Here is a 22,134-nt window from a genome sequence, read left to right as displayed (position 1 = left end):
TATTTCACGAGCTAGTGCACTGGGTCAAGGCCAAAGCATCAGGTCTATAAGAGTCTCAATGAGTTTAGATTATCATCCCTGTTGCTAATCTAATCCAAAATGGCCATGTTCTTATTGGTCCGTTTATTATGAGATTTTGATGCACAGTCAGGTCACAATATTATGACCAACTCCTTTTCGTTATTTTATCCACACGCTCCACTGACCGGGTAGGAGCACAGTTTTTTTTTTTTTTTTTTTTAGAATTAAAGACTGTATTCCTTCTGTTCCCTGCATGCTTTTTTATCCTCTTTTCCCCACATTCTGTGATAGTCAGGACATCTTTGGACCACCACAGAGCAGGTATTATTTGGGTATTATTTGGGTGCTATTTCTCAGCACTGTAGTGACACAGACATGGTGGCGGTGTGTAAGAAGTGTGTTTTGTGCTGGTACAAGTGGATCAGACACAGCTTTTAAACACTGTGTCCACTCTGTCAGACACTCTTAACTAGTTTGCTGTGCAGTATGTGGTGGTCATCCTCTAGTCCTACATCAGGACTCTAAACACTAATGTGATTTAAATTCTAGGAGCACTGCTGTCTGATCCACAATTCTATATGGTCAGTGAACAGTCAGTAAGTGTAGTTACAAAATATTGTGACCTGACTGTGTGTGTATACAGCTCTGGAAAAAAAATAAGAGACCACATAAAAATAATGAGTTTCTTTGATTTTAGCAAATTGAAAACCTCTGAGAATATAATCAAGAGGAAGATGGGTGCTTACAAGCCATCAAACCAAGCTGAACTGCTTAAATTTTTGCACCAGGAGTGGCATAAAGTTATCCAAAAGCAGTGTGTAAGACTGGTGGAGGAGAACATGCCAAGATGTATAAAACCAGGGTTATTCCACCAAGTATTGATTTCTGAACTTAAAACTTTATGATTTTTTTTCCAGAGCTGTATAATATTTAAAAGTGAAAATTGTTAAAAATGAAGAAAATTTAGGTTTTGCATGACAGTGACTATAGCTAGGCATACTTTCATTCCATTGTTCCATTCAATTCCATTCTGTTCACAACCTCTGCCTGCATGATCTGCTTGAATCATTTTGCTTTTGCTGTTTAGGTGGTCTTATTTTGTTCTTAAAAGTGCCTTTTTGAGTAGGTTTTAAGGTGGTTTGTGTTGCTGTGTGTATGATGGGCAGAACCCATTTATTCAGTCCACTGAGAAGAAATTGTGTGTTACAAATGAGATTAGCATTGTGCACTTTAGTGCTGCACAGTATGGACAAAATAGGACCTTGCTATTAAATTAGTATATTACTATAACTACTGATTACTATAAACGTGATGTGCTGTTTTGACACCATGTAATGAAAACACTGGTGAAAACGATATGACATTTTAAATGGCTGGCTTAATTGTCTTCCATTGAAATTCAACGAAATGTTTTTTAAATCAGTGTTTTGAAATATAAAATGTAAAGTGGTGCTCATAAGGCTGTTCATAAGAAATAAGAAGTAAAAAATTACTTTTCACGTTTTGCAGCCTTCTGTGATGATATAAATATCTCTTAAATGTATTTTGTCAATATTATTTTAATGACTGGCAGCTGATGGGCTATACTGTGCAGCCCTAGGGTGCTCTTAGTGATTTAAATGCATTCAAACCCAACAGCTGACTGAGGATTGTACCACAGGCTACTGACAGGACTGGTAATGGGATATGCGCTGTAGCTTTTGTGCAACGTGTGCCCACCTGTTTGCTCTTTCTCTAGGCTGGTTGTGTGCCCCTTCTTTGGTACTGCTCTACTTTGTTTTCAACAGCTTCACTCTCTTCTGCATTCCTCACCCCTCTCCCTCCCTCCCTCCCTCCCTCTCTCACAGGCACGCAGAGAGCTAAAGCGACTGAAGGAGGAGGCCAGGCGTAAGCACGCCGTCGCTGTCATTTGGGCCTACTGGTTGGGACTTAAGGTACCTGCCATCTAGCACGTTGGCTTTGTCCCATCCTGAGCTTCCCTATCAATGGGGACAAAAAATCTCACTAACAGCCAGCCTCAAGGTGTCACTAACCTAATTAGCCTCCTGCTCTCCTTTGGTCACAGGTCTGCTTAGTACTGTTTATCCTCCCTGAACGGAACCCAGCCAAACATGCTGGCATTTACGTACATGCTTTTGAAATGCATAGCATAGTGGATAACATAAAGGCAGGAATCAAAGAATTATTGGAATAATAAATAATAATAATTGTCATTATATGTCCAAATGTATAGCTTGTCTAGACATAAAGATGAACCTACTGGCACATTGCTAGTGTTCATTTCATAAAGGAATACTATGATGAAAAAACTTTGTTGATGACCTATTTTTCATGGCGAAATCGAGACGAAAACAAAATAAAAATAAATACTTGAAAACGAAAAACTATGACGAAATGTATTACACTTTTCGTCAAATAATAAAAACTAAAAGAAAATGTCAAAGACTGACGAATAGGAGAATTACTTGTAATAAATGTTATTATTGAGCAGTGATCAGAACACAGCCACTCCACATAGCGTCCTAATGACCGGTGTTGTGCCGAATTCAGCACCCCCTTTTCCCTCCTTTTCCTGGCGGGGGTGCTGAATTCGACACAAATGAACGTTAAATCTAGCACGAGGTGTGTGTGTGTGTGTGTGTTACTAAACTCTGCTGTTACTGAACTGGTCGAGTTTCAGATACACTTGGTAATGTTAGTCTAGTCTACTAAAAGCCAGTAATGTTAGTATAAACCTGTACTGCAGTAGAAGTGTATCATTTCAGAAACTTTACTTTATTTGTTCGACCAATTTTACAGGTAACTTGTCTTAAAACATTTTAATGTTAGCATTATTTAAATGCAACAAAACCTAAAGGCTATTATTTTAATAAGCATTAGCAGTAAATAATCTCAAAATAACAACATAAATATAAAATAGAAAAATAATAATAAATATGTAATACATATTTTTATATGACTAAAACTAGACTAAAATGTTGTCTATTTTCACTAACAGTAGACTAAACACTAGACTAAACACTAGACTAAAACTAATATTAACCAAAAGACTAAAATGTGACTAAAACTATTATTATACATTTTAGTCAAAAGACTAAAACTAAAACTAAATCAGAATCATCTGTCAAACTGAACACTGCACCATTTCTACTGCCAGGGCTAGAGGGGTTTAAATCCTTCCAGCACTGAGCTGTGGAGCAGTGAAACTGTTTTAGTGTTTTATATAATAATGATGGTGCTCCGTCCAGTATTTTGGGATAAATTGGGCAAGTCAACAATGAGGTAATATTTTATTCAGAATACTGTGAAAGCCTAAAATTCCATGGTATTTTAGAGTAAAGGCCTGAGGAGTGGACGGTCAGGCAAAGTCTATAAAGCAGAATCAAATCTGCTCTCATAATCCAGGGCTTTAGATAAGCTACCTCTGGATAATTGAAAGGCAGATGCTTTTCTCTCTTTATTCCCAAAGACTATAGTTTCTCTGCTGAAAGTTTAAAACCTGTGACCTTTACTGACACCACAGAGGCTGCCTGGAGGTCTTGCTGTCTGTCTGTCTGTCTATCCGTCCATCTGCCCGTCTGCTTGCTTCTATGTGACTCTATATTTATACATTATACGTTATATGTTATGCCAACTAACTCTCCACCTCTTGCTTTTTTGTAGCATTTATTTGCTGGTTCTGAGTTTTACCGACTGCTTTTTTTGCACTGTGTTTTTGTGATTACTTTTATTTTGGCAGCATCAGTTTTTTTTAGGTGGGAATGTTTGCTGATTTCCTGAGTGAAGGGATCTCTCTCTTTGTGTTTGTCTTAACTTGTGTTGTAACATGTTAGTTTAACTTTTTTTTATCTGGTTGTTTTATTTTCCCTTATTTTAATATAATTTTAATTGTTATATCCATGTTTGTTACTAATTGTTTGTTAAAATTACACTAACCCCTGTGATTGTCACAAAATAGGCAAAATAATTCTAGAATACTGAAGAACATAATCATTTCTACAGTGTTTTAGGCCTAAATTATGTTTGTGTTAGTAATTTTGCCATGTTTCTCGGCACCTAGCAAAAGAAATTCACATTTAACATGGTATCAATGGTAACACAATAAAATATTATAACAATACTTTGCCCACAAAAATGATGATATTACGGTATTGTGGTTCTGCAAAATCAGCGTATCGCAAACAATTTTCTACGATACTTCCCGGCATCTGTGTAACTGAACAGGATAATGTACTCATAAATAAGCAAATACCAGGAATTATATATATATATATATTACTGATTAGGTTGTGCCGTATCATATGATATTGATATGTGGCATCAAATATCTAGATTTTTATTAGAATATACATGCTCTAAACTCTCTTGCCCCCCCCAATTTGACTTACTAAAGTTACTGCTATACTAGCATATACGTGTTTTATTTTCATGACTGTTTACATTGTAGATTCTCACTGAAGGCATCAAAACTATGAATGAACACATGGAGTTTTATGTACCTTACAAAAAAAGGTAAAATAACTAAAAAGCATTTTTTTATATTCTAGTTTTTTTAAAATAGCCCCCTTTGCTCTGATTACTGCTTTGCACACTATTGGCATCATTCTCTCAATGAGCTTCAAGAGGTGGTCACCTGAAATGGTTTTCCAACAGTCTTGAAGGAGTTCCTAGAGGTGTTTAGCACTTGTTGGCTTGTTGGCCCCTTTGCCTTCACTCTGTGGTCCAGCTCACCCCAAACCATCTGGATTGGGTTCAGGTCAGGTGACTCTGGAGACCAGGTCATTTTTTTGTTAAGTACATAAAACTCCACATGTGTTCATTCTTAGTTTTGATGCCTGGTCATGAAAGTAAAGAAAACGCATTGAATGAGAAGGTGTGTCCAAACTTTTGGCCTGTACTGTGTGTGTGTGTATATATATATATATATATATATATATATATATATATATATATATATATATATATATATATATATATATATATATCACATATTCTTGTCACAAAGAAGTTTTACAGGATAAAGAAAGAACACTGAACATACTCAAGTTGACCCAATTAATTTGATTAGTGCTATCACATACACATGGGGGGGCAAGTCTCAGGGAGTTTAGAGCATGTATATTTTGATAAAAATATTTGACGCCACATATCACATATATGATATGATACGGCACAACCTAATCAATAAAATATGTTGCAATGTTGAGTTGTTGGCCCCAACGACTCAACATGGCAACATATTTTATTGATTAGTACTCAAGTATAGGGACACTAGTAGATTCAGTGGTAGATCCAGTGTTAGTGCCAGATTCAGGAGGATGTTTATTAATTCTGAATGTTTTCTTCACTATTAAGGCTTCTTACTTATAACTATGATGCTTTCAAGAAACCAGGGCCAAATTGTAAGAATAACAAATGACAGACTAACTCCTCTTTTTTCTCAGGTTCGTAGGGAATACAGAAAGTTCTTCAGAGCGAACGCTGGCAAGAAGATCTATGAGTTCACCATCCAGAAAATAGTAAGTCATACAGTGATCATTTAATAAATGTTAATTTGCTAGTTTAGGCATGTTCCTTTTGCCAAAATTGAGTTATTTCATACCACCACATGTTCTGTTTTTACTGTGAGCCTGTTAATAACAAAGGGTGTGATTACCAAAAAAGAAATCTAGACAGAAAAGAAGATAACACAATGTTATACCATTATGACAGTTTTTGTCTTTGTTTACTTTTATTTCTTAAATAATTTGTAAACATTGAATTGTAAAAAGATTAATTAGCTGATCTCAAACATTATTATCTATATTTGTATATATATTTTTATATATATATTTATAGATATTTTTGAGTGTTGTTCATTTATTTCATATTTGCAATCTCCAATTCATTATTAACTGTAAAGGAAAGCATACTTGGTGTTGAAGAAATACTTTTGTATCTCCTCACTTTCTGTGATAAGATAATCATGTTTAGGTCAATTTTTTTAACAAAAAGGTTTTTACACTATTTAATTTCTTTTTATTATTTTTTATTGAGAAAGAGGTTTCTGTTTGGATATTCTGTAAGATTACTTCTGCATGTGTTTTAATGTAGATGCAGAAGTACTTCCTTGGCCTGAAGAACACGATGCCTTCAATGTCACCCATTGACAAGACCTGGCCAGCAAGGCCTTACCTCTTCCTGGATGGCACACACCAGGAGCTGAGGAGGATCTTCCATCTGTGGAGGGTCAGTTTTTTTTTTTTTTTATAAATTAATAATCTTCCCATTTATTGTACTTATAAAACACTGGTCTAACAATTTACATATGTTACCTACTGCATCCTCAAATTTAGTGCAAGAAATACAGAAGTCAGTTCACAGAAGAGAAGAAAGCCATCTATGAGGAGAAACTGGAAGCCAGCAAGATCTTCAAGGACAAGAAGGCTCTGTACCCCAGCAGGTATATACAATAAAAACAATAAATACAATAAAAACAATAAATGAATAGAGTTAGCTCTGTGTACTTTGATATTGGACAACAAGGTGCATCTCTTTTGTTCCACAGTGTGGGTCAGCCGTTTAAAGGAGATTATCTGGAGATTAACAAAAACCCTAAGTACCAGAAGCTGAACAGTGTGATGGATGAAAAGGTGCTCCTCGCAGATGTGGTTAATAAAATCAACAGGGCCAACGGCAAGGTGAGAAATACCACAGATTTGAGTATTTAGTCTTATGCAAAAGTTTGGACACCACAGGACAAATGGTGTATTATGTTTTTAAGGACAAAAATTCAACTTAATATTTGTTTTCTAGTTTTTAAAGACATTTTTTTTTCTTAATGTAACTTTTTGTAAATGGCTGTACATATTTTCAAATAAGTTAAATTCAGCAAATTAAGTGGGTGTGTAAATTAGAGCTATCAATCAAAATGAGAAAAAAAACGTAATAAATCTCTGTGTTAAGTTTGCTGTGATTATAGATATGTTTGTTTAATTGTATCTTTTTGAACACAGATTGTCCTTTGTGAACCATGTGTATATACCAGGTGAATTTTAAAAGAGCGAAAGAAAGAAAGAAAGAAAGAAAGAAAGAAAGAAAGAAAGAAAGAAAGAAAGAAAGAAAGAAAGAAAGAAAGAAGGAAAGAAAGAAAGAAAAAGAACATCAGTAAAAGTGTGAAATAGATGTTGGGGCCAAAATTAATAAAAGGATTAAAATATTAGTAATTGCCTTCATTAATGAATTAACATTTACAGCACTAATTCTAGTGAAATAGAAGAATGAAATGCATTTTGTCTGGTGTGCCCTAATATGAACATAAGGCTTAATTTATTCATGAAATCATCCTAAAACAGTTCACTATGTCATCCGACACAAGGACCACATAACAACGCATTGATACCTTTATTTTTAGGGGGCTCCAAGAATCTTCCTGCTCACCAAGAAAAAGTTTGTTCTGGCTGATCAGAAGACCGGACAAGTGAAGGCCAGCGTTCCACTGCCTGATCTCAACAGCGTCTCCGTCAGCACTCAGAGTGATGGCTTCTTCGCTCTGAAACTTAAAGAGGTAAATCTCTCAGTGATTTTTAGACATTCTGCCACATAAAGACTAACGCTGTGATATCTGGTTTCATTGCTGAAACCACAGTAAACAAGGAGACAATGATGTATTGTGTAATTGTATTAGTATAAAAAAATAGTCTTTTAATTCAGAGCTGCTTCAGCAGAGTGGGAAATGTAAAAGTCTTTTGTTTTAACTGTCTGGACAATTCTGCTGATGGCTAGACTTATCTAGAGCTGTGTAAGCACTTCAGCATGACCAGAGCCTTTGTCTTACTATTAATTTTGCAACATTGTTTTTATAGGGTACTCCATCAGCAGCCAAAGGCGACTTCTTGCTCAGCAGCGACAGATTAATAGAGATCATCACCAAACTTCACCGCACAGGAGCGGCTTCAGCTGAGAGGGAAACGATCGGCGTTGACATCTCAGACGAGTAGGTGTCCACATCCTGGATTTTATAACAAGTGGTTTAATGTATAATTAACAGAATATGATGTTGTAATAATGTTTGATTTGACCGTCTTTTCTCGCAGATTCCTTGTACAGTTCAAACAGGACAAAGTGTGCGTCAAATTCATCCAGGCTGGACCCAAGAACGGCAACAGCGTTGCCTGCAAGCGTAAAAATAACCGGCTTCTGGAGGTGTCTGTTCCTTCACCCTAGTGACCAGTCGTCTTAACTGCCCTGTTGGGGTGCCATTTCTGAGACTCTTCACCATCGAACCGAAGCTTCACCCCACCCCTAAATGACTGTGCAATTATATTGTTCTCGTCGTTGTTTTTATCTTTCTTTTTGTAGTCCGAACAAATGCATTATTGAGACTCCAAAATACTATATACAGAACAGTATTTTGGCACCTAGAAGAAGACAGGAATAGGAATAAGCTTTGCTAAACCTCCTAGTCTAGGGGTGCATTAGAATTCTGCTTTAATCAAGACATTAATGGTAATAGTTGGGATTATGATGACATTATGATGTTTAATGACACTGGCAGGAGGTGATTATAATCCCTTGGCGGGAGCAACACTATGTGGCAGAGTAGAGGCCATTCTGGACCATCTTACAGGCACTCTGTTTTATGGGGAGTTCTGAATGGGTGAGACAAAAAATTGCAAGATCGTTTTTTAATGTTAAGCTTCTGGGTTCCTGCTGTAAAGCTAGAAACTAAGATTGCACTTTTTCCACGAAGGCCGGGGTAAGATGATATGTTTTATTTTGTTTATTTTCTTGTTTTTTTCTCCACTTTGTGATTCTCACGCAGCACAATCTTTTAGTTCAATCAAAACACGATTGCCAAAGTTTGCCAAACGATATAATTTGATGTCCAGAATTTTGTACCATCTGTTTTTTTCTCTTGGGCATTATTTCATAATGCCTTACCTTTTATTGTTGTGCAAGCCAAATTCTATGTAATCTCTACAGCATGAAGGAAATAGAAGTTGGAGACTTGCTTTTCGAAATGTTTTTACAATAGAAAATAATAGTGTACACTGCTTTTCTGTAAAATGCTCTACACCTGCAAACCAAACACATGCACAAAAGAGACTGTGAGAGATGAAGCTCCTGTTCCATGTCTCAGAGGGTTCAGAGGCTCAAAAGACTGCAAAGGAGTAAACAGATCAGGCATGGTACACAGGACGTTAGACTTTACAGGATGACATGGTGACCCCGCTCTTCCCAAATGTTTAACGTCGGGCACTGTCAGGTGTGTTCAGAGGTCTCAGCTTAAACGATCTTCAAGACCTTCAGCATCACAGAAAGGATCTTCACGATCAAAGGAGACTGAACTCTTTCCCCTAAGAACTGCAGAATGAGGATGTCCATCATTGCCAATAATTTATATGTAACCACATGTATATAAGCTAAGCAAAGCCATAGAACATATGTGGGTTCTGCGTGTACAAGGTTAACAGTAGTAGCTGATGCTTATTTACCATGTAGAGGCAAAAAGAAATCTATATGCTTTCCCACCATTTGTATATGGGCTGTATTAGTTTATCCTTAGCTGGCCTGCATTGGCTAACAGTACATGCAGTGTTATTGTTGGGGCTTTTCTAGATACTTTTGAGTGCAAAGTGTGCAATACATTCAAAGACACACATGACCAAACATACAGGTGAACATGTTCTGCTTAAGCTTTTATTATTGATACAGAAAGAGAGAGCTTTGCTTTGAAACTATATTTAATTCCTTATTTTCATCATATGTTAAGTAGACTTTTATCATACGGTTGAATTTGTTCATTAGACAGTTTTGCCAGAGATTTTAAAGACGCAGCCCCTGGGGGAACATTTGACCACAGTCCTTTGCTTCTGCAGGTGTTTTTTCACTTTTCAGACTTTTAAAGTGTTTTTGTAATTTCATAATAAAAAAGTAGTTGAGTTTGGAGTAAAGGGTTCTTGTTCCCTCCGGTGAGGCATGCATCGTGCAGAACTGCTTGCATTTGTGCTCCTTGATTGTGTACAGTTTCAGTCTTCAATGCAGTATACTACGGTTGATCCTTTTCCTCTTCTTTGTCAGTAGTTAAAAGAGGAAAGAACTGTTGAATGCATTTTGTGTGCCTAAGTGTAACTTGGTCTAAATGACAGAAAACATAGACGTGTTTCAGTAATTGATAATTGTAACAAATTACAAGTAATCTTTCTTCTGTTTTTTAAATTAAAGCAAAAAATAAATAACTTTTGCAAACTATGTGTTTCAGTTCAGTTCAGTGTGGTGTGCATGTGCTTATCTTAATAATCTAAAGATGGACTAAAAATCTGGAATGAAGACAATCAAACATCAAATGTATAGAATACAGATCCAGAAGGTTTTTAGGGGTACTATACCCCTAATGGATGTGTACTATTGCAGGGAGTAGAGTTGCCACATGTGTAGGATGTCCCTAGGTGGTACCGGATTTTTACTAATTTTTGAAATCCAGGCATTTTAATAAGATTACACAATTTTTATATATATATATATATATATATATATATATATATATATATATATATATATATATTGTGAAGTTTAAACTGCTTCTTTCTATTTAATTAAATTACCTCAAAGACCCTCAATTTTGTTTCTAAAAAAAATACTGATGGTGGGATATTTACACTTTTGGGAGAACTACAACATTGTAACTGAGAACATAATATTGTATGACTGACCTCTAAGAATCTTAAGTTTCTAAGATTTTATGCATCTGGGCACTGGGGGTAATTTATTATTCAAAACTACACATTACCTAATCATTTTAGCTATTTACACTGGAAATATGTACAGGAATATAACAGGAGGAAAATACTATTTTATACTCTATTAGTTAACCTCAAGACCAACAGGAACACTGACTTTAAGCAGACTGGACCAGATGTTTTCCATCACATCTGGAGAATTGTCCCGGGTTAAATTCCGCGGCTTGAGGAGGCTGCTGGTGGCAGGTCCCTGAGGAGCAGGCCTTGACAGATTGTGCATGCTGAGTTTAAAAATAGCACCCAATTACAGCACTACCCTCACCAAGTTCCCACCATCCTGCAGTCTGGGAACAGAGGAGAGGCCAAACCCCCTGCAGCGTGCAGGACGGCCCTAAAGGGGAGGGACCGAAAAAGGCACGCCCAGCTGTAGGGCAGGGTAAATCCAGCTGTGGAAAGATAATATTTAGACCTACTGTTAAATACATAGTAAGACTCACAACAATTTACTAGACAGCCCATAGGACAACATTTGACAAGTCCTTGCTTCTGCTTATTTAAAAATAATAATAATAATAATAAATATAGCCGCAAGCGGCAATCTGTGGGTTCAAGCACCAACTGGCACAATGGTGCCTACTAGAGCATAGGATGGTGATGTGTAAGAAGGGCTAATCTGATTGGAGATGCCCTGTCACATTTAGAAATTATCAAAAGTCTTTCACCTGTTATTAATGTTGAGCAGAGGCACAAAGGAGTGAATGTTCTGATATGACATGTAATTACAAAGTTATTCTAAATCTAGTTCTGAATTAAATGACGCTTCATCAGAGTGATATTGTACAGAGGTCTTTAACATTGTGAGATTACAGCAAATACTGCAGAGTTACAGCAATTTAGGTTAGAAATTCCAAGGACGCACAGATTGCTTGATGCCTGGACACTATTGTATGTGAAATTTTCACAAATGTTTTTAATGAACATTTACCTAGAGACTCTACAGTGTGCAGCAAGACTGAAATGGAGGTGATAGGCCAAATATCCAGAGAGTAGTTTCAATATAGCTATTTTCAAACAATTAGCAATTATGAATGAACAAAGCACTTTTTAAACATAGTTGTATTGACAAATTAGTCAGAGCCACTGTACTAAATATGGCAAAAACAATTAGATGTCAAAATAGTACAGTATGATTGACATATACTGTTTTTTTTTTGGAACAGCACCCCCAGTGGTCGCATTGTTTCAGCACTTTGCAGGTCACCACAGTGTCTTCACCTGAACATAACTGCCAAGTGTCCTCCAGATTGGGCAACATTCAGCCTACCAAAATGTCTGCTGAATGCTGATTGGCTGATGGTGTTCAGCCATGTTGATTGATTTAGTTGCCCTTTGAAGATCCTTTAGAGGTTGTATGATAGATTCTGCATGCAAAGTTTCAGCTTGCTAGGTTGCACGGTTGCTGAGAAACAGTGTTCCAAATTTAACTGTTGAAGTGAATGGGGCATATATCCGGAAGGACTAATTTGCATATGGCGGCCATAGTGTTTACAAATTTCAACATTTTTTGATGAATATTGAAGGCCATGCTCACATGAGTATTTTGATACCAAACATGCCAGGATTGGTCAAAATTTCTAGGACTAGTTCAAAAGTATGTTTTGGATATTATGCAAATTAGCAAAAAATCTATATAGACGGAAGTGGTCCAAAGTTGTAGGTATTGACCCAAGGAATCCAGCAAAAAAGAATTTGTAAAATGAAAATGTAGGTCTTATGGTTTTTGAGTTATTGAGAAAATTGTGAAAAATGAATTTCCTTGTTTATAGCGCCACCACTTGACCAATCGGTGCCATTTTTGTTGTCCACCGAGATGCACTGATCCTACAGCTACCTACCAAGTTTCATGTCTCTATGACTTACGGTTTAGGCTGCACAACTGCTTTTTCAGAGGAAAAAGAATAATAATAATAATAAGAAGAAGAAGAAGAAGAAGAAGAAGAAAAATCTTAACAAAAACAATAGGGTTCTATGCACCTTCGGTGCTTGAACCCTAATAATAATAATATTTTTTGGTCTTAAATATAAGTATCATCCTGGTGCTGGAGGGACCCTACCCTGAACATTTCTGTCTGTGTCTGAAACTGGAATTAGCTGGACGACATGATGCCTTGCTGTCCACACTGTTCTCAGAAGACAATGATGAACCTCTCTGTAACCAATACCAAGATACAGGGTAGTGATATTTTATCTGTGCCTGTCATGAATTCTGATTTGACCGTTCACATTCATGTCAAGACCACATATGAAAGGCTATATTCACATTACCAAGCTAAAGTGACTAAAATCTGTTTTGTTTTGTTTTTTTCTCAATTTGGCTCAGATGTGAACGTGCCAAATCCGTTTTTATTTATTTAATTTTTTTCAAATCAGATTTGAGTCACTTTCATATGTGGTCCTACATCGGATACATATCACATGCATGGACATGCGACTTGAATGTAAACAATCAAATCGGAATTCATTCGTCTTTTTGCTTTTACGCATGCAGTAAGTGTTTCTCTCACGTACCCACACATCTCTTGGTGCAGCTGTGTGCAGCTATAGTTGCAAAAACAGCAAAAGCAAGCAGTCTGGTCTTTTTTTTTCTCTCTCCTTGACGTTAGCATGTACCTTAGACCAGCTGTTTGCTCTCCACTCGACATCTATTTCACCGTTATAAAGCTACAAGTCGTCTCTCAAATATAATGTTTTTTATTCTTGGTGAAGAAGTCGACTTATACATGTATCAATGTGCGCATGTGAGGCGTTTCAGGGACAGATTCGTTCACATTACACACAGATACAGGTCACTTACATTTCTGAATGTGAACCGTCAAGATAGCCAAATCGATCTGAGCAAAAAATCTGATTTCAGCAAACTGGCTTTTAATGTGAACATAGCCAAAGTGACTCAAATCTGATTTGAAAAAAATCTAATTTGGCATGTTTACATCAGATCTCAAAAAAATAGATTTGAGTCACTTCAGCCTGGTAATGTGAACATACCAAGCCCTTTTAGAATTTCAGAAAGTTTCCCCTTAAAACAGGGAAACCACCCTAATGTGCAGGAGAGGATGCCTCCAGGACCAGGACTGAGAAAAGAAACAATGGTTTATATCAAAAACTCCATTTGCTCTGAGATGCTCTGATCTTAACGGGAATATGGTTTGTCCTGTGGCGCCATCTAGCGAGGAGTACATCTGTAAGAAATTTAGTTGAGGAGTATTAACGCAGTTTTATTAAACATGGCAACTCGATGGGGAATATGCAGCGCTGGGAAAATCAGTCATGACTTTTCAGTGGCTCTGAAGACCCTGCGGCCCGGGGATCATCAGGTATTTACTTACCCGGGTACATTAACATCTCACACCTCACAGAGCGCCCAGCCTGAACAACACTGTACAACACTCCGAGAGCTGAGCTCATAAACATGCGCCGTATCCGTGTCTCACAGCGCTCACACCCAAACAAACACCACCAGTGAACAGTAACTTACAGTACAGGGCTGGGCTGCACCAAGTTAGCGTTTAAGTTCTTTCTGAAGTTTGTGTGTAACGTTTTGTCTAAGTCCTTAATTTATACCAGTTAGTTTCAAACTATTATTTTACTAATTTTGGCTGCACAATAAGTCCGTATGTCGTGTCTTAACTAACTCCTGCGCACAGTTACTGACTAACGCTTTTACAGGAAGAACACAATTATGTAACATGGCGGTTGTCAACCAGCACAGATGTTTTGATTATTTATGAAAAACAATATTACAGTAATTATTATATACAGTAATATGTGTGTGTATAAATATTACAGTATTTTATATATATATATATATATATATATATATATATATATATATATATATATATATATATATATATATATATATAATATTTGGTGGAATAACCCTGGTTTTTAATGGTTTTGACCTAATTGCAAAAGTAAGATAATTAAAACATTAATAAAAACTACTTAGAACACTGAAAAAATATCATTTGTTACCTGTCCTCACTCTCTAACTATAAACTTTACCATGAAATATATTTATTAAAATCCTTCAGAGGTGTTTTAAAAAGATTTTTCTTATAATAAATCTATACTATTTTAGTTAAAATACACATTTTAGTTGTGTCCCTGGGTTTCACTCATTCCTGTAGGTAACACATTAACTTACCCCATTTGAAAAAACTGAAACATTCTACAAGTCACATCTACAACAGGAAGTGACATCAGCTGGTTCTTCTGAAGATCATGGGAAGACTGGAATTAAGTCAACTCATTTGTTTTTCTGTATATTTTAATCTTATTGTAACTTTGACTGAGGAGATCAAACTCAACATAAATTCCTGCTACCTAAATTAATTCTTAGATCTTATTTGTTTTTAAAATATAATTTTGGGGAAAATCACTATAATGTGCTCAGTGTCCTCATGCTGTTAATTAGCATAGCTGCTAATTAGAGATTGATCAGTACATGTTTTAAATAGTTAAATACAACAAACAAATAGCACTCATTCAGTGGAATGGCCCATATATAATATATCAAGTATGCTTTTCTTAGTATATATATTTAATTAGAGCTTTCCAATTCAGTGTACCTTTCAAAGATATTTAACACCTTAAGTGGAATGTCTGTCAAATATGTTTGTTATGAAACATAAAAAAAAAAGTTGTTCAAGTTCATGTTACAGTACAGCGTTTTTTTTTTTTTTTTTTACTTAACTATGACTACTATTCATCCATAACAAAAGGTACAGATCAAGCTGTGGTTTTACTTGGTATCAGATTGAAATGAAAATAAGTGGTATCTCTGATCCCTAGCAAGTGTAACCTTATATGATATGACATTATGTAATATGGTGTTTGCGGGAAAGGCTTTAAATTATCTGCATTTTTTTCTTCCAGATATCTGCAATAGCAGCCCGTGAGCTGAAGGCAGCACAGGAGTTTGCTGAACGGCATGGCATTCCCAAAGTCTATGGAAGTTATGAAGAGCTGGCAAACGACCCAGAAATAGGTGCTCTTTTTTGAGGTTTTAATCACTGTTTTTTAAATGAATTTCTTAGAATAAACACTGCTTAGCACAAAGAGCCATTAACAACCAAAAATAAATATGTTTCTGTTGTATTTTCTACTGAGGCCTTAAAGCAGACCACAGACTGTAGATAGTATTTTACTCTGCTTTGCTACAGACTCTGTACAATGAAGACTAATGTAGGCACTATTTAGAAATCAAAATGTAGCTAAATGACACAAACACTATATTGCCAAAAGTATTGGGACACCTACTTTTTCTTAGTTACCGGTACTTCTAAAATCAAGGGCTTCAAAAGGTTTATTATTGGAGTTTTTGTTGGAGTAACCTTTTAGATTTTAGAGCAGTGCTGTAAGCATTTGATTGAATTTAGCAATAAATTGACTTGGCCCTCCAACACATCTTGTAAACCACTTTCTTTAATCTCAGACCAAGTAGCGTTTAAGCTTTTACATGCACTGGTTTATTTTCTCATTTTCTCTTTTTTTACTAGGTTTTGGAACATTACTGTAAGGACTTTATTGTATTCAGTGACGAGAGCATTAGTAAGCTCATCTCAAAAGAATTTGATGAAGCATCATAATTAGAGAGAATGTTAGACAGCTTCACTGTTCCACAATTTAGTTCGGGGGTCTTTATTCCCCTGTAGCCCACACTTGGCAATAGGTTCATGTTTATCTGCTTTGGAGATTCCTTTTCTAGTGACAGTTCTTCTGTACAGAGATTAGAGATGTGTGAATAATTCACTTTGTCTATGTTTATCCTAGTCTGTCTACCATAATGGATTTCCTAATGCAGTCTGTGAACTGTGAACTCTGCAGATGTGGTGTATATAGGTACCATCCATCCTCACCATTTGAGAGTGGGCCAGCTCTTCATGAACTCTGGGAAGAATGTGCTAATTGAGAAACCCCTTGCTATGAACTCAAAAGAAGTGAAGGAGCTTGTGGCCAATGCCAAAAAAACAATGTCTTTTTGATGGAGGTATGTACATTAAGTACATAAAAGAGATTGCTGTCAATTAGGGATGTGCCATATCATATTATACCCAATAACATTGATAAAATCAGATTTTATAAACAAAATCTGGTGATATTCTGTCTTAAAATTTACTATACATTTAAGGATACACCACTATGGTTTGGTAACCAGTGAAACGTTTACAGTAGTCTTTCTTCTGTTTTGGTCAGGCTCTGTGGACACGTTTCTTTCCAGTGTCTGTGGAGGTCAGGGAGCTGCTGGGTCGGGGTGATGTTGGAGAGGTCAGGATGGTAAGGGCAGACCTTGGTGCTCCTCTCACACACATTCCTCGGCTGATTGAGAAAGACCTGGGTGGGGGGGCCCTGCTTGACATAGGCGTCTACTGTCTACAGTTTGTCCTGATGGTGTATGGTGGGGAAAGGCCTGAATCTATCCACGCCACAGGTTGGAATCTGGACACAGGTACATTCCTCAGATTCAATTTTGTTTTTGAATCTTGCTCACTTATAAAAATAAACTGCACAGGTTGGAAGTGGCTTTAAAATGACATTGAATAAAAATGCAAATTTAGACTAATGACAAACTAATGCAGAATTATCAAGATAAACAATATTATTCTGATCCAAGTAATGAAGAACATTATGCAAACTTTTAAATAATAATTAATCATAATAAATTAATAAATTCATCATAATCTACTGGAAGAAACCAAAAAAGCCAGTTAGTTAGATAGTTAGTTAGTTAGTTCAGATCCTCTGTATTTGACAATGTTCAGTCATACCATATATTAAATACAATAGGGATGCTCAAAGATTTATATTTTTTACTAAAACCAAAACTAATAAAAAATAACAATTTGGAAGAATACTGAATACCAAACACGTTTTTTTGCAGGTTACCGTTTATTGTGCCATTTTTTTTTTACCATTGAATAAGTTAAATAGCCTAGCTATATATTTTTGTCTTTGCTTTTACATGTATTAGCAATTAAAATTCAGCATAAATTATTATTTTTTAGTCTTAAGCACAACCAGTTAGTTAGGTAGTCAGTTAGTCAGTTATTAAGTTAGTTAATTAGTTAGTTAGTTAGTTAGTTAGTTAGTTATTTCAGATCCTATGTATTTGGCAATATTCAGTCACAACATTATTACACAACATATTAAATATAATAGAGAGGCTCACACTTTTTTGTTTACTAAAACTGAAACTAATCAAAATTAAACATTTAAAAGAATACTGAACACCAAACAAATTTTTGAAGGTTTCCATTTGTTTTGCCCCTTTTTACCATTGCATAAGTTAAATAGCCTAAATATATGTTTTTGTCTTGCTTTTACAAGTAATAGCAATTAAAATTCAGCTTAAATGTTTCTTAATCACCAAAAGTGCTTTTTTGTCATTTGTGGCCAAATAATTTATGTTTGCCGAATATTCAATGCATCCAAAATATATAAATATATTAAAGCTACTTTTAATGATAAAGCAAAAAGAAGCTTGGATGAAGATGTCTATGCTATTATTAACAATAGAACAGTGCAGGGTTCTCAGGCTCTTTTCTTGTTTTACATTTTATTTTAATGTAATTGCACTAAATCAATTATTATGTTTTAGGTGTTGATGGGCACGTGGTAATAGTGCTAAAATTCTCACGAAACAGAATGGCGGTCTGCACATGTTCCATATCCTTAACGCTCACCAATGATGCTGTGATCGTTGGCACCAAGGGTATGATTAAGGTGTGTGTTTCTGGTTTTTTTTTTACATTCATCAGTAGTTCTTTTCAGTTACATGAGAGATCTTTGATATAGCTCACAATTCTGTTTTGCATCAACAGTTTATATTTAGAAAAGAAAGTAGAAAGCATACACTGTCCCACCATGCAACAGCAGAGATGGCATTTGCTCGTAATTGTTGTATTTATTTTGGCAACCATGTAAAATACAAAGCACACTTTGATACAAGAGCCGTATAGCTTAAACCTGTGGAGTACACCTAATAGTTGGGTCAGATCGAGGTCAGATCACGTTCTTGCCACAGAACCTAGACCACCTCTTCTGATTTAACAGACTAAAAAGTGTAGATGTAAAAACACCATAAGATACTTTAATAAGCACACGGTTAGGCCTGTCACGATAACAAATGTTTTAGGACAATATATTGTCCCAGAAATTATTGCGATAAACGATAGTATTGTCATTTTAAAGCGGCACTATAGAAAATGCTTTTTTCCTGCTTCTGGGCTCCCAAAGGACCTTTAAGACAGTGTGCCACAGTAATAACATACTAGCCTAATACTATTACACCAGTTTACAGTTAAACTAACTTTTTTATATTAAGAGCAGAAGTTGGGCTTCTAATATAAAAATATTTGAATATCCTAAATAAATAAAACAAATAAAGTACACCCCCCTGGTACTCTGTGGGTTCTGAGTAAACTGCACTAAATATTAAACAGACCTTTATAAAAAAATAAAGTAACAACAAATAGATTAAAGTAACATATATATATATATATATATATATATATATATATATATATATATATATATATATATATATATATATATAAGAGACCAGAGCTCTTGCTATAAATGTATTTTTAATGTATCTGTCAGACAAGTGCGTGCATGTGTGTGTACCGGCACCATCACTGCTCACTCTCACCGCTGCATAAGCTCTGTGTGCACTTATTTTCCTAACCGATAGATGTCGCTGTCTGACAGATTCGTCGAGAGCCGTCTAGAGAGCAGCGCAACGCGAGTTGTTCCCTTATGTAAACAAATCCACGCGGAAACATTGTTATTGACGTCGGCAAAAGTGATCGCGATTAAAAAAATGATCGTACAATAAGTCGATAACATAGTTATTTCGACAGGCCTACACCCGATCATTCAGTTTTGAACTGACAACTTCTATAACCTACACAAAAAAAAACAGCAAAAACATGACCCTAAGGCCATATGCCCAATGCCAAGTGTTGCAGGGATTAAGCTCTGGTGAATACCTCTGAAATGACTGGTGTTTGTAATCCAGAACTGATCCCCTCAACATCAGTACTTGACCTCACTGCTTTTGTGGCTTTTCTGAGTGCAGTTAAATCCTCCAACCCATTGTTTTAACTTGAATTGTAAGGCCTGCACTGTAAAACATTTTAAGTTGGTTAAACTCAGCAACATAAGTTCCCCTGCTGCCTTAAAAAGCTGAGTTAACTCAACTTGATGAAAACATTTGTATGAACTCAAGATGTTAAGTTAAACAAGTTGTTCAAATACTCATTACTTATTGTTTCAACTTGATGCACTGAGTTAAAACAACTCAAGTGTTTAATTTGTCCTTTTTTAAAAAAATGTTCTGTTTAGTCAAATAAACTAACAATTCAGCTTTATTTTAACACACACTTTCAAGTTAGTAAAACTTCAGTAATATTCACACAACTTATTATTTTAAGTTAACCATAAGTATTAGAAACATTTTTAACATTATTATTTAACTGCCAATACTGACAGTATATTGCTGGGGCAGAATAAGAGTAAACACAGTAAAGAGTGAACTCTGTAGCTCAAAGCCAGCATACTGTGATCACTACAAACACAACAAAGTTAATGTGCTCTTACAGACAATATGTTATTTTAAGTTATTTTTATGTAAAACGAAGGAACTTGAGTTCAATATACTAAACTTGTCATGGCAGTTGGAATTGAAAAGAACAAATAAGTTCACATGACTTAATGTGGCTGTAATGTTTTACAGTGTGGTTCCCGGAGAGGAAGAGGCTGTTATTCCAGCCAAGAGGGACAAATGTGTAAATAAATCCAGGGTGCTGTTGTTTTTTGTAGGTGCCAGATCACATGTGGTGTCCTGTGAATTTGGAGGTAAATGGTAGAGTTAGCCATCACCCACTACCAGAGGTCTGCATGCCTCTCAACTTCACCCACAGTGCAGGACTGCGCTATGAAGCTGAGGAAGTGCGCCAGTGTCTTCTCAGAGGTAAGATTCAGCTGTTTCGTTAAAATGAGTTTGATAAATCACTTTGCAACTTTATTCGTTTTACAGTGTGGCGCTATTGGATAGCTGGCAGTTCTTCTTTCTAACAAATCTTATCAAATTGTATTTTGACTGTTTACATGATGGTTATCATGTATGAGAATTTCCTATTTGGTATGTCACTGAAATCTTAGTCTACTTGTTTAGAACTGTCAGCATGGCAAACCATACACTTCCTTCCTCATGTTTTTTTTGCATGCTTGTTGAAGAGATTATTGCTTACAGCTGCCACACAACTATGCAGTGATCTCATTGATTAGGACATCACTTCAAATATAAACTTGAAAACTTTACAGGGGACATCATCCCCTGAAAACACAACAAAAGAATGAAAACGTATTTTAGAGTGATTATACGGCATATAACATTGATGAAAAATGAACAAGCAACATCTTGGCATTCTATGCATATAGTACTGTATGATAACCCTTAAATCCTCTCCCATTACCTACTGTTTTTGATCACCCAGGGCAGAAAGAAAGCTGTGTGATGTCTCTGTCAGACTCCAGTCTTCTAGCAGAGATCATGGATGAGGCCAGACGACAGGTTGGTGTAACCTACAGTCAAGACAGTGACCAGTAACGGCTTTATCTCTGTGTTTGCTTAATAAAACGTCTATGAATAAGAAATGTATGCATGTGTTATTTATTCTGTGGTACAGATTTGCAGATGTTCTTGTGCATGTAGATTTTCACTGTAAAAATATAGGATAAAACACAGATATAGTGGTAAAATTAAAAAAAAAATTAAAATTTGCTTTTATTTTTTAAACAGATTACAATAATGTTTACATATTGCTTTAGATACTGTTTCTCCCCCTGTAAACTATTTCTTGTTTCAGTAGTCTATTACCTGCTTTTATGTATCTGTCTTGGCTTGCAAAAAAAATGAACATTTATATATAATGAAATATGTGGTAATAAGTGCCTAAAAACATGCATTTAGCATTCCAGAAAGAAAAAAACATTTCTGACATGAAGGTGTTTCACCCTTTTAAGGCAGCTTTGTTCCTGGTTCTTAAGACTGGATGGATGATGTTTGGTAAAGTGTTAATAAATAGATTCTCTGTTGTAATAAAATCTAATGTATTTCCTGAATATCTGGATAATATTCTGCATACCTTTCATTTTCTCATATCTACAAAACAAATGACAGTTATTATAGTAGTGTCCAAACACTAGAATCATTTTAGTAGACTTTGTTTTGCCTTGTGCAGGTCATTAACTTTAACCTTATCAAACCTCTCTGTTTGATTTGAGATGGCATTTTGGTGTTGGTTTGCACAGATCCTATAGTTCA

General features: G+C 35.7%; 1 protein-coding gene and 1 pseudogene across 6 annotated transcripts in view; both read left to right on the top strand.

Annotated features, from left to right (window-relative positions):
• The window catches only part of myo1b (myosin IB), a 113,591-nt gene extending 103,337 nt beyond the window's left edge, over positions 1 to 10,254 (top strand). For 4 of the 6 annotated variants that reach the window (XM_022668580.2, XM_022668578.2, XM_049484735.1 and 1 more), the window contains 8 exons: positions 1,869 to 1,955; positions 5,466 to 5,540; positions 6,115 to 6,249; positions 6,357 to 6,463; positions 6,569 to 6,701; positions 7,415 to 7,567; positions 7,866 to 7,996; positions 8,097 to 10,254. In XM_022668580.2, coding sequence (XP_022524301.1) covers positions 1,869 to 1,955; positions 5,466 to 5,540; positions 6,115 to 6,249; positions 6,357 to 6,463; positions 6,569 to 6,701; positions 7,415 to 7,567; positions 7,866 to 7,996; positions 8,097 to 8,226 — 951 coding nt within the window. In that variant the 3' untranslated portion in view covers positions 8,227 to 10,254. The remainder of the gene's footprint in view (positions 1 to 1,868; positions 1,956 to 5,465; positions 5,541 to 6,114; positions 6,250 to 6,356; positions 6,464 to 6,568; positions 6,702 to 7,414; positions 7,568 to 7,865; positions 7,997 to 8,096) is intronic. The other 2 variants (XM_022668582.2, XM_049484737.1) reach the window with 1 other exon arrangement.
• Positions 10,255 to 13,943: 3,689 nt separating this feature from the next.
• Positions 13,944 to 21,464, top strand: LOC103043227 (trans-1,2-dihydrobenzene-1,2-diol dehydrogenase-like; annotated as a pseudogene).
• The last annotated feature ends 670 nt before the right edge of the window (positions 21,465 to 22,134 follow it).

This window comes from Astyanax mexicanus, chromosome 11 (genome assembly GCF_023375975.1).
Source record: "Astyanax mexicanus isolate ESR-SI-001 chromosome 11, AstMex3_surface, whole genome shotgun sequence".
In the NCBI taxonomy this organism is placed as follows: domain Eukaryota; kingdom Metazoa; phylum Chordata; class Actinopteri; order Characiformes; family Acestrorhamphidae; genus Astyanax; species Astyanax mexicanus.
This window is presented reverse-complemented; position numbering and strand designations above follow the sequence as displayed.